General features: G+C 44.5%; 1 protein-coding gene across 1 annotated transcript in view; it reads right to left on the bottom strand.

The window, feature by feature from the left end:
- Positions 1–1,479: 1,479 nt before the first annotated feature.
- The window catches only part of PGM5 (phosphoglucomutase 5), a 191,819-nt gene continuing 179,867 nt past the window's right edge, over positions 1,480–13,431 (bottom strand). Inside the window, exon 11 of the mRNA XM_022573561.3 lies at positions 1,480–3,948. Coding sequence (XP_022429269.1) covers positions 3,859–3,948 — 90 coding nt within the window. The 3' untranslated portion in view covers positions 1,480–3,858. The remainder of the gene's footprint in view (positions 3,949–13,431) is intronic.

Below are 13,431 nucleotides of genomic sequence, written 5' to 3'. Positions count from 1 at the left end.
GGATATCAGGATCCACGTGTTTGGCGAGTAGCCGGTGGGTAATCAAGCAATAAAATGGAGTCATCTGTTATATCACTACCAGTTCCCGCAGGTGCATTTCAAATTCCCCACACCCGCCACAGGCCGTGGCTGATGGATGTGTTGCCAAGGTAAATCCTGTGCCTCACACTGAGCCACGCTGGCCAATCAGAAGTCGCCATGCCATTAACCCTGTCATTGCCTGTATTACCCGCAGAGAACACTGGCTCAGTGTGGCCAACTGTCAGCCCATTGTGCCACCATGGGATTGGCCATCCATCTGAAGCTTCCTGTGCAGAAAGCCTTCATGTCTTGTGCAAGCCCTTCAGCCTGCAACATCACGCGGCACTGTTTGCACCAAGAATACGGTAGATGTAGGCTGCACCTTGGATCAGTAAGATTGATAAAGGATCTCATTTTCATAATGGCTGTCTATCCATTTCCAAGGTCAGTCAATAAACTCAAGAATCATAGATGAGGCAAAACAACTTTTTGATCTAGGGGACTGGCTAACACAGCAGATTTCACATCCTCGGTCCCCTCCCACTAAGCGCCTCCCTGGCACACATACACACACATTTCCAAACACTCCCTGGGAGGGTAGTGGCACTGCCCTCTTTGGGAATCACTGCATTATATACACTGGTGCTTGTCATTGCTCTGGAAGCACGTGGTGCAGTGAGTGGACACCTCAATCCTAGCCGATCACAGGAGTGGCCTGACAGCTGCCATACTCTATCCACAGTCCCTCCCACGATTCTCTCCTGTGGTCCCCATGACATTCGTGGACCTCTCCAGTCATCTACTCCTAAGAGAGACTGGTGGCTGAAGCTCTGTCTTTAAGAACCAAAGAACATTATGTGCAGAAGGGTGACTTCCTGTCTTTCACTTCTCCCGAGGGTAAGGCAAGAGGATGTGCATGTATAGCTCAGCAAGAGAAGCTTGACTTTTATGTAAAGCAGAATTCATACCTTGGCAGTGTGATCTGAAGCAGGTTCCAGAGGCAGGCTGTGTCCTGAGCCACTAGAGGACCTTCCCTTTTGCAACCTCGCTGAGAAAAAGCTCCGTAAAAATAGGTGGCTGTGCAGCTGCTTCTTTCCGCAGCTGGGCCCAAGAATTTGCTTCGTCTGATATTTGTAACGTTGTGTCTGCTTCAGCCCCACTCATGCAAGCCAACCTCTCACTAGACCCAAAGCAAGCCTCTTCTCCAGCCATCCTACCCCCTCCACTTCTAGTCTTTGTTCTTGCTACATTCACCCCTGGTGAAATTATAGAAATGGTTACCAGGCCCAGGAAACTCCACTCTCTGGGAAATCCCTTAGGTGCTAGTGCCTTCCATCTCTGAGTCAGTCTTTCTGTGTGTTCCCACAGCTTCTGCCGCTGCTGTAACCTTCATGTCTACCTGATTCATTGTGCACGTTTGCCATAGCCTCCCGTTCCCAAACTACAAACTCACAGAAGCAGGGATAATATTTTAAGCATCCGTTTGCTGCACCGAAGAAACCCAGGACTCTGCACACAGTAGTCGTTCAACTGTTGTTTGCTGAATGAATGAATTATATTTGTGTTGCTGGACACACATGACTCCATACTGAAATAAAGAAACAGGATTTTAAAATGAGGATTAATTTACATTTGAACTTCAAAGTTCGACATGATGAAAAGTTCAGCAACTTGAGAAAAAATATTGAAAAATAGGCTTAGCTGTCTAAGCCTGAGTGTATCTAGTTGTGCTGTCATCAACCTCCACTTTCTTTTTTTTTTTTTTTTAATACATTTGTTTATTTATTTTTGGCTGGGTTGGGTCTTCGTTGCTGAGCGTGGGCTCTCTCTAGTTGCAGTGAGCGGGGGCTACTCTTCGCTGTGGTGCGCAGGCTTCTCATTGCGATGGCTTCTCTTGTTGCAGAGCACGGGCTCTAGGCATGTGGGCTTCAGTAGTTGTGGCACGCGGGCTTAGTAGTTGTGGCACACGGGCTTAGTTGCTCCGCAGTATGTGGGATCTTCCCGGACCAGGGCTCGAATCCGCACTGGCAGGCAGATTCTTAACCACTGCGCTACCAGGGAAGTCCCATGGATCTCCACTTTAAAGATGATGAGAACCAAAGCCACAAGGCAAGTTGTATTCCATTGCTGATAAACTTCATAACTAGTTCCTTAGAATCTCAACTCAAAGCCACCCTACTATTATTTTTAAATCAAGACACTTGTGATGAAAGATTAGATGCCACGTTCGTTTTTTCTGACGCCCAAAGGCAGTTTTGAGCACTTTGCCTTCTCTGTTCCATTTATTTACTAAATTCCCGAGATCATAATGATGAATACCAGCCCTTGCAAGTGTTCTGCAAGGCAGACTCAGAAGAGTGACCACTACTGGAGTTTCTCAAATGGCAAGACAAACAACTAAGCAAAAATCCACAATTCTTGTGTAAGGTTGAAATCAGAAATTTCTTTTTTATTAGCTGCTAAAGGTCCTAGCAAGTTTCTGACAGAAGCATAGATAGAAAATGGAAACAAATACCTTGCTGGGAATGTCTCCCTGCTTGCCCTAATCTTGACTACAGCAATAATGCATTTCTGAACGGTCAAAGCGCACCATGTTATCTGTGCCAATGACATGATAAGTGGGTGCGTTCCCAAGGAAGCAAAACATATGCAAACAGGTCCTGTGCACCCAGGGTTCTGGCTGAGGACTGACGGAGGCTGCCAGGGACACAATATCTTTTTTCTGGGCAAATAAAGCCAGCTGTGACCCTCTGCTTTCCAGCAGGGGACCCCACCCTCCCTGCCATCTCATCAGGCCCATCACTGTGCCACCAGCAAGGTTCTCTTCCAGCATCCACTTCATCTCCTACTTTTACAGCATTTCACTGTCTCCTTTTACAGCCATGACCAGTAAGATCTGAACTGTGTCCAAACAAGTGCATGAAAACAGGCCCTTATTGGGAGATAAGTTAGCAGAGTGAGAAAGTCAGAGAGACAGCCAACATGGTGGTATTTTGCCTTCTCAGCAGGAATTAGTATCAACTCATGTACCAACCCACGTGATATAATCAAGGCGGGGCCCGAAAATGTTCAGCATTCATTCTCAGAGTCCTGCTAAGAAATGACCTCCCACCTGTGTAATGAATGGCTGAATTTGAAGGAGTGCAGCCTGCTTAATAGCTAGTATTGATATTATTTACAAAATAAGAGAGAAAAACACCCTTTGATATGTTTTGTTGAAAGTGTGTCATTGTGGTTTGTAGAAAGCTCTTGAAGATGTGAAGGGGGTGGCATGGGGACTTTGGAGATGGGAAGGAGGGTGAGTGGCCATCAGGTGGTTGGTGGACATGAGGTGGGCTATTAGGAGTTCTACAACTTTCACCCACGGGAGACCTGACCTGGGATGAAAAGTTAAATCCTCCTGCTGCTGAGGAGATCCTTCTTAGGTCTGTCCGGGAGCACCTGGGGCTCAGGGTCAGCTGACTTCTGGCATTGCACGCTCCTCCGTTATTCCAGAACCTTCTCTCACCTGACACCAATGATGCACAGATGCCCTGACTATTCCCAGCCCACTGATTCTCTCTCAAAAGGGCAGGTTCCCTTGTGTGATAAAGCAAGATATCAGATGACAGTGCAGCTTTCAGAGACAACCGAAGACCCTGTTGCATTTGCAGAAACTGACTAAAACCCAAACAAAACAGACATTTGTTTCTTTCCCCACCTACCCCGCCCACCACCAAATCAACCTTTGTTCTTTTTCAAAGTCATAAGAGGCACAAACAGGTAGCAAGAAGGCATGAGTGAAGCGTCCCCCGCTGAGCGCGTTCTTTTGGCTGTGGTGAGTGATCTGTCCTCCGTTCAGGTGATGACAGTAGGGCCCCTCCGGCCGGTTCTCTCGTGAATCTGGGATATTTTCAGCGCGATGGCTATGAGAGGGCTTAGCACTGCCTGGAAAAGGAGGAAGAAAGTCTGTGAACAACTCGAGTCAGTCACAGGAGGGCCGCAGGGATGGGTTTCTATTCCAAGCATCTGGATTCAGTTCTGGTTTGTGGATCTGGACAGCTGTTCGCTGGTCCCTGGTTTCCTCTTCCGCAAGAGGAGACTCAGTGGGCGGGGGGATTAGGGAGAGGAGAGGCAGCAGTTGATCTCCAAAGTCTTACCTGGCTCCCAAACACACTGCTCTAAGACAGGAACCTGCACAACCCAACTACGAGAGTATTGAAGCATTTCGGGAACAGAGCGCCGTGAATCAAGGAAGTTCAGAAAACCCCACAGTCTTCCTCTGCTACGTTCCCTCCCCAACACATACCCGCCCCGCCCCCCGCCCCCACCCACCCCCCCCTGCCACACACACGTGCGTGAACTTGAGGAAAAACACTCATTCTACATCCTAAGTCCATGGACCTGATGAACCTACTCTCCTGATGTTTTGGAGAAGACAGACCAATCCATCAGCTAGCACTGCAGAGAATAACTGCTCATTTCTTCCCATCACATAACACAGTGGCTCATGGGGCACCTCAGCGTCCCCTAGAAGGAGGTGGGGAGGTTTGGAGGCCTAGGGAATAGATTCTTGGAAAGGTGAAGGACATGAAGGGGAGTGAGAATCACGTCTTGCCCTTTAGCTGCTCATCATTTCATGAGACTCAGACAGCGTTTCCCAAAGTGAGAGCACACACCACTCAAGATGATTTTAGGTGGTGCAGGAGATGATTTTAGATGGTGCATGGGCATGGCACCGGAACACTGAGAAAGTCAGTCTATTTTCCATTCTTCTTCAATCCTCCTAATTTCATCAAAGAGAAAATCTATTTGCTGCCAATCTTTAACACTTTTACCAGGACAGAGCATGCCTCAGGCAAGAGTTACCTAGATAGAAGGTAATATCATTGTATTTTTTATTGCATTTTTTTTTATGATGAATTTTATTTATCAAGGGATGCTGTTTTATTTATCAAGGGAGTTTACCTAGGGATACTGTTTTTTCCATGGAGAGCACTGATGTAAGCTTTCTAGAATAAAAAAATAGATTTAACTGAAAACAAACTTAAGTCCATTTAAAGACGAATACTAATATAGGGGTACTGGCAGAAAAGAAGTTTGGGAAATACTGGCATAAGGGGAAAAAAGATATCATATTGAGGAAAATAAAACCTGTATTTCTGGAGGGGAGACAAAGATTCTATTACTTGCAACCTTCACGTATTCCTAACAGATAGAGGGACGGAGGGAATGCATGCATTCTAATCAGACAGCAAGGGCCCAAGCAAACACCCAGGGCTCCAGAAGCACAAGTAGCCCAGTTGTCCTGAGTGGAGTGTGGACACAGGGCATTCCTGAGCCATAAGTGAGCAAGACTTGTTTGGAGAGACCTAACCACCAGGGCCAAGTGTAAGGTTTTAATTCATTAGGTAAGGGGAGATGTTGGAGGTTTCTGAGCTAAAAGATGACACTGTCAGAACTGTGCTTTGGAAAGAATCCTCTAGCAGCAAGTCTCATAGTTTAATACATTTATGGCTAAATGTATTACATTATCTCACTCTATAAAGATGACGAGGTGAAGCAGCACAGATGTAATCTTGGAAGCCAGAAGAGAGATGAAAATCTAGAGCCTTTTCACAACTACACAAGCAAATGCTGCTTCCTTCTGGTTCCACGTCCATAAACTTGATACACAGAAACAGAAGCATTTCTTTTCCTTTTAATAACCCAACCGGTGCCCAGAAAACTTTTCCACTGGCACATTTTGCCAGGCCCTGTTCCACAGAATGCCCACAGGGCAGCATCTGGATTCTTTAAGGGCCAAGCACCCACTTTGTACAGATGTCAGAGTATTAGCTTTCCTCCTCTTCCTGTCTTCTCTCCCCTCTTTCCTTCTTCCCCCCTTTTCGGCTACCTAAGTCTACATAACACCTATAAGAGAGGTAAAGTGAGGACAGAGAAAGAGAATAAAGCTAAAATCAATCACTTTGAGGCCCTGGAGGATGAATAAAGCTAAAATATCCTATCAATTTAAGAAAATGCAATGAAACTGAATTTGAAGCCCTAACCCTAACCCTCACTTTTTTTAAAACCGAAAATTAAGACCTATTTTGTTTGACAGCATTGTAAGTTTCAAGATTAAGGATTTTCTACTCCTTACCTTTAAGTGGTGGTACCTATTGGCAAGAGGGTAAGGGAGCACAGTTGTAACCGATACTGTAAACACTGCAGGTGTTCTGTTAACTGATCTCTGCTGAACGCTACAGATGAACCTATGGTGCCCATTTCTTCTGTAAACCATCCTGACTGAGGTCCACTGCACACTGGATGTCTGTGACCAACAGATGACTCTCTAACATGCTCACCTACTTCTGCCTCTAGCAGTTACGTGCTTATTAGGAGTCAGTTATGTTTGTTCCTAAATATGTTAATGCCTGTTGTACTTGTTATTGAAACTATGAATTTATTAAATTATATGTAAACCACGGAAATGTGAGAATAAATAGGAAGAGTTCTTTCTATGAAAATTAAGTTGAATGTTTTGGAAAGAGTTAGATAATGGTGATTAGCCATGCCTGTCCAATTAGATGTGAGTGAGATGCTGTAAAGTACTGGGGAGAATTTTTTAAAGTATAGAAAGTTCTTTTTGCAGATTGCCTCACAAGTGGCCTTAAGTTCCCACTGACAATAAAGAAATTAAAGGTGAACATTACAGAGGATGAATTATGAGTGGGAATCTTTTGTAGAAAGATAATCACAACACCAAAGAGTATGCTCATATTCAAAGAAAAGGTGTTGGACCAAAATTAAAAGATTGACAAACAAACATACATTTATATGTTTTGTGCTAAAAAATAGAATGGTCAAGATATGTGTACATTTAATTACCCCTTTTAACTCTCTTTTTGGAGTAGTGAATTAAGTACCTGTCCCTTATCCTGACCATGTCAGAGAAGAAGGCTTCCATGGTAATTATGCAAACTGAAAGGAAGGAAACACATTTTTGGAAATTCTCTATGAGGAAGACCTTGAACATGGGAACTCCCACCCTGAGCAGAGTTCCAGGCCAGCCTGACACAGAAGCTGTGGAACAATCTGCCCTCAAGAGACCGTGAGGGTTTGGGAAGAAAAACATCAGTGATGATCACCATGGACTGAATACTACTGAGGTCCTTTCACACATTTTTCAGGAACCCAGAAAGTCTTCAGATGCTTGTAGGATCCTAGGGAATTCTGGGAGAGATCCCTAAAAGTGCCCAAGTTTGAATTTTTTGCCAGCCTTGTGAAATGGGAGCTTCAAGTCATAATTTAAGGATCATAAAGTATTTGTTTTTCTTGCTTGAGTGTGCATGTGAATGTGTGTGTGCACACAGAATGCATGGCCTAGAATGAATGGTTACACCATGAGAGCACGAGCTTTGTCTAATTTAGGGCTAGAAAAGTGCTGCTACTTCGGAGGCATTGAATAAATATTGGTGGAATAAAAGGATGCTATGTCAGTTTGATGAAAAGAAAATGATGAGGCTGATAGAGACTTCTGTGGCCATTCACGAAGGGCACTCTGGGTGAGCCAGAGGGTCAGTAGTACCGAATTTTTACTGTCACGTTTTTCTTTAGAAATCACAGCTTTGGTACGTGTGACTCCCAGATACTTTTCTCATTTCATCAACCATTCATCATGGAAAGGAGAGAGAGGGAGATTCATTTTTCTGAAGCAATTGGAAAGGCCCTCAGACTGGGGAGTGAGAAGAGGGGTGAAAAATTAGAAGGCTGCGGATGTGAAATTTCTGAGAAGAAGCTGGACACAGAGCTTAAGAAACAGAGAGGAGCACGGGATGATGTAATTTGATTCTTTCACGTGACAGATGAGGAAACTGAGCCCAGAGAGGAGATGCGATTGGCCCAGGGTCACACATCTGTTTGGTGGTTGAGCTGGGATAAGAACATAGTGATTCTTCCTCTACTGCTCTTTCCATGACACAATTCTGAACACGAGACCCATGAATGACAAGGAAAAACAGAGCGGATAAGATGAGCCTAAGAGGAGAGAGAAAGAAAAAGCAGGATCATCATCCCACTGTACTAGACCAGTCCCACATCAGATGAGGGGTCAGATAGGACTGATTAGCCATCCCCACTGACCAAGAACAGGTGGACAGTGGGGAGAAGAGCATTTCCGGTTTTGTGAATGTATTAGACGTTCCAAGATGACTCTTGGTGAATGAAGCAAATAAACTAATAGAGACTATAATCTATTAGAAATATAGCATCTTTTTTCTAATTCCAGTGCTTCTTAGAGCGCTTGACATAGCTTTTCTACACTCAAGAGTAGGACACAGAGAGTGCTCATCCTGCAGCAAATGGCATCGGCAATGCCTCCATTCGAGGGTACTCACACCGCGGCTCCATTCAACCTTGGAGGTTTGGGTGGCTTTTGCTGTCATCTCAAGTTAATATGCCTAGAGAGGGAAATGGAGTCTGTCTCTATTTCAAATTCTGATACTTAGCTCATCATGGATTTTTTTGCATTGGTTTTGATTTTTTAAAGTATTGCATTACAATATTTATCTTGAGTACTGAATTTTTTGGCACCCCCTTAAATTCTACACCCTGCTAACCTCAGCCTCGTCCTAGCCCTGTGTTAGGCTTTAACCTGTTCATACACCCCGGAAGGAAAGAGGTTTCTTCTTTCCCTTTCTTTTTCATCTTCTCTCTTGTTCTATATTGTTGTTGTTTTTATTCACATTCATGTAAACTGGAGCCATAAAAACAAGCCCCTAACAAATGAACTTCTTACCCTGACCGGCAATAGACAGGAGAGGTGTAAATGATCTGAATGTCACAAGACTCAAAGTAAATAGTTAACTGATTTTTTTTGGAGAAAAACAAATGCTAACCAGAAACACAATCACTTATTAAGTAAAATTTGTTCGAATCTGTGGAGGGAGCCCAGGGTTTGGCTGGTGCCAATGAGGACTGTGCATTAGGAGAGTCAGAGAAGTATCCATGTGGGAAGGAGGGCATGGGGAAGACAGTACTTATCCTAGTTCATGGTCTGAGGCAGGTAATAAAACCTGGAGAATGCAGATCATTCAACAACATAAAACACTGACATTCCAACATCCATAAAATAGGGATTTACAACAAATGCCACGTTCGCCTGATGCTTAGAGGCAACTTGCATGAACACTCCTTCTTGGGTTAAAGATGAACCACCTTTCTCTCATGATTTCATCCAAACATTCATTTTTAGTCCGTGTGCAGTCTGCTTAGTCTAAGGCAGTGGTTCTCAAACTTGAGTGTGTAGCAGAATCACCTGGAGGGCCTGATAAAATGCAGATTGCTGGACTCCTCCCCTGGAGTTGCTCATTTAGGACATCTGGGCTGGGGCCCAAGAATCTGCATGTCTAACAAATTCCAGGTGATGCTGATATGCTGGTCCAGGAACCACACTTTGAGAACCACTGTCCTGAGGAACGCCCATGAATGTGCCTGTCAAATTCCTTGCTCCAGCTAGAGCCTAGATTGCCTTGTTTGTTCACAGGATCCCACTCCTTGGCCACAGTTGACTGGACCAGGAGTAGGTGCCTTACCTACAGGCAGCTGACCCATAGGCTGGCCAGTGACTGAGCAATAGCCCGAGGCAGCTGATCAGATTTTTTCTGATCAATTTTTTTAAACTGGTAAGTAATGAAAGAATAAGCCAGCCAGCAGTGGGAGCTAAATTAACCACGAGGTTATAATTCACTAATCACGAGGGCATAAGGCACCAGGGTAATCCAGGATTACGAGAAAGCAGAGATTCTGAGAAATATGAAAAATTCTAAGAAATTTAGAAAAGATCTTGGAGAAATAAAAATTAAACAGAGCAGAGGGAAATAACAAAGAGTTGGTAGAGAGAAAAGGATGGCGTACATCGCAATAATCTCGAAAGTAAAGATCCACTAACTCCTGCCAGACGGGCCTGAATCAATAACTTGCTCGAGGTCTAGTGTCTGAGACCTGGCCCTACTCTTGGATTTCTTGAGTTACCTTTGGTCTGTTTGTGCACTAAAATAAATCAAAATTTTAAAACAACAAAATCACACTAATAAACAAACTCCGAGTATGTTTTTCTTGGATCATTTTGAGGTACCATCACTATCCAGCTTTCTACCACCAGTGAGAAAAAGCGTTTTTTCCTCCTAAAACTCAAGCTCTTGCAAATTGAAATTAACTTCCTCACCAAATCAGCTCATGGCACCACCTTCCCCTTTCTGCTACTAGCAGATCCCACCAATCTCTCCACCAGCTGGGCTGGAAGTGCACTTTGGTGAGTCTTTCTCTCTTTTCCCCACATCTAAGTGGTCACACACTCCTTCTCATCCCATGGCTCCTCTCTTTAACACAGTCCCCTATTACCCCTGGCTTGCAGGAGTCTGCTAACTCTTCTCAGGCTCACCAGAGTGAGCTTTTAGGAACCCTAATGTAAAAGTCCTGGATGGTTTCCTCAGCCTAAGGTCTGCCCTCGCAGTATGGCTGTCAGCTTCTTGACAGTTGGGTCTTACCCTCTGTGGTAGGCAGAATACTATGCCTCAACCCCCAAAGATATCAGGTCCTATCCCCTGCAATCTGTGAATGTGACCTTATTTGGAAAAAGGGTCTTTGCAGATGTGGTTAAGTGAAGGATTCTGAGATGACAAGATTATCCTGATTTTCCAGCTGGGCCCTAAATGCAATCACAAGGGTCCTTAGAGGAGAGGGTCAGAGGGAGATCATATGCACACACAGAGGAGAAAGTGATGTGGCGATGGGGACAGAGATGGTGGTCACCAGCCAAAGAACGCCTGCAGCCACCAGAAGATGGAAGAGGGAGGAAAAGATCCTCTCCCAGAGGCTCCAAAGGGAGTGTGTGCCTGCCAACGCCTCGATTTCAGAATTCTGGCCTCTTGAACTCCGAGGGAATACATTTCTATTGTTTTAAGTAACCCAGTTTGTGGTAATTTGTTACACAGCAGCCAGAGGAAATGAACACACCCTTCCTTTCCACCATTCCTCCCCAGTCTTCTGCCTGCTCCTTGTCTCACCCCACTGCACCCCTTGAACAGTGACCTCTCAGCCCACGCTCTTCTCCACTTTTACATGTGTTGTTCTTTCATTTTGGACCGATGCTGAAATCTCAGCCATCCCTCAAGTCCTTTTTCATGAAATCTCTCTGATAGTCCCAGGAAGGATCTCTGCATTCTCTGATGATTCCTTTTTATCTTGATTTACAGGAATTCGTAAGGGTTTTCTTTTCTTTCCTCTATCACATTTCAACTAAACTCTAAGTTACTAGAAGGCAAAATTTTTCTTAAGTGTGTCTGTTTCCCTCCCTATACTATGTGTCTTGCCCATAAGAGATGCTGAAAGAAAGGGTGGCCTTGGGATATTGTTTCGAGTGCTCAGTGCAGTGGGCGGCATACTGAGAAGCTAACTTGTGCTTTGCACCCCCTTCATCAGGAAGGTTCGCCAGGACGAGATGAGACTGTCCATCCAGTCTCCCTCCTGCCTCTTCCTCAGCCCAAGGGGAAGCCAGGAACTGCTCTGCCTGTGAAGGGTTAGCAGGTGCTTGGGTGGTTCTAATTAGCACTAACTGCTAATGTGGAGATAGGGGTGAATGAAACCTTCACAATTCAGAGTTCAAAGAAAAGGAAAGCTGTCCAATCCGAGGAAGCAGGAAAGGGAAAAGAACTCTGAGAAAAGGATGGCCTGTGGCAGTGGAAAGGACTATTAGGGAAAAGACTCTGTGCCCCTGCCCAGAGCAGTGCCCCAGACAGAGGACAGGACAACAGCAGAGGTGAAGGCAACCACAGAGACCTGCGCTCTCCCTCAGGACGGCATGTGCCCTCCCCCTGCTCCATCCCCTCTGAGCTGTTTTATATGATCTGGAAAAGGGAAGGAGCCCCAAATGGCTACTGCTGAGCTTCTTGCCAATTCAGACGGGAGTTAGAGATCCATACAATACAGAAATGTGACATTCCTTGCATCACAGGAGTCGTGGAAATATCCATACCTGCTATAATTATAAACTTGGAGGCATCCTCTGGCTTTGTTTCCAATACATCTCAGCATTGGAGAAAGTTTCTTTCTTTTCTTTTTTTTTCTGAAGTCTTTTTGTAATTGAAGTATAGTTGATGTACAATGTTATGTTAGTTTCAGGTGTACAGCAAAGTGATTCAGTTATATATTCAGTTATACATATATAATTCAGTTATATATATATATATTCTTTTACAGATTCTTTTCCCTTATAAGTTATTACAAAATATTGAGTAGAGTTCTCTGTATACAGTAGGGAGAAAGTTTCTGATTACATTGCCCTTCAAATCTTGAACACTTACACAATGTAACAGAGAGAGCCAAGTATAGGAATCTGTAACTAACTGTCAGGGCAAATTTATAAGGGCCCTGCCCAAAGAGGCAAGCAGGGGTGGAAATCTATGCCGGCTTCTCTCAGCAAGCCAGGCATCCTGGCAAGCGGCTGCATTTTCCCAGAGGAAGGGTGCCTTTGTCTTTCCACAAAGATGCCATCCCCTAGCCTCACCACCCTGTGCATTCCCGCTGAGGGAGCCTTTTTCTAATTTGCACAAAGGAGCCCTAGGGGCGAGATGCTGCCCTGTTTACAGAAGCCCAGATTTTGGGTAACAAAGATGACTAGCTATTTCAAATCCACCTGAGAAGTGTCTAGAAGAGAAATTGTAACAAAAAAAAATCAAATACATTTGTTGCTAATAAAAGTTAAGTGAGGGCTTCCCTGGTGGCACAGTGGTTAAGAATGTGCCCGCCAATGCAGGGGACACAGTTTCGAACTCTGGTCCAGGAAGATCCCACATGCCGCGGAACAACTAAGCCCTTGAGCCACAACTACTGAGCCTGCTCTCTAGAGCCCGTGAGCCACAACTACTGAGCCTGTGCACCACAACTACTGAAGCCCACACGCCTAGAGCCCGTGCTCCACAACAAGAGAAGCCCCCTCTGGCTGCAACTAGAGAAGGCCCGCGCTCAGCAACAAAGACCCAATGCAGCCAAAAATAAAAATAAATAAAATAAATGAATTTTAAAACAAAGATTAGTCCTTAAAAAAACAAAAAGTTAAGTGAAAATGCTAAACACTGCAAACATTTTGCTCTTTAATATAATACATACAACCATGGTCCTAACTTTAATCTCCTTTTCATGTAATAAATCTATCTATCCATCTTGATCCAAAATGGACCCAAAATTAACCAAAATAGAGGATATGAAAAATGACTATAGATAAATCTGAATTCCGAGCCCAACCCTGAGGGAACCCATCTATTTTGTGAATGTCAGAAAACAGGCCTCCATAAAAGCTCTCTTCTGAGGGGGAGAAAGCCATTCCAGGATATAAGCAATGAGATACTGCCAAAGAAGTCCAATCAAAGCAAGAACTAAGCTAGCGTTCTG

Source organism: Delphinapterus leucas, chromosome 6 (genome assembly GCF_059928025.1).
Source record: "Delphinapterus leucas isolate spDelLeu-1000000601 "Yukka" chromosome 6, BTC_Dleu_Yukka2, whole genome shotgun sequence".
Classification (NCBI taxonomy): domain Eukaryota; kingdom Metazoa; phylum Chordata; class Mammalia; order Artiodactyla; family Monodontidae; genus Delphinapterus; species Delphinapterus leucas.
The sequence above is the reverse complement of the archived record's forward strand: the minus strand, read 5'-3'. Positions and strand labels throughout refer to the sequence as shown.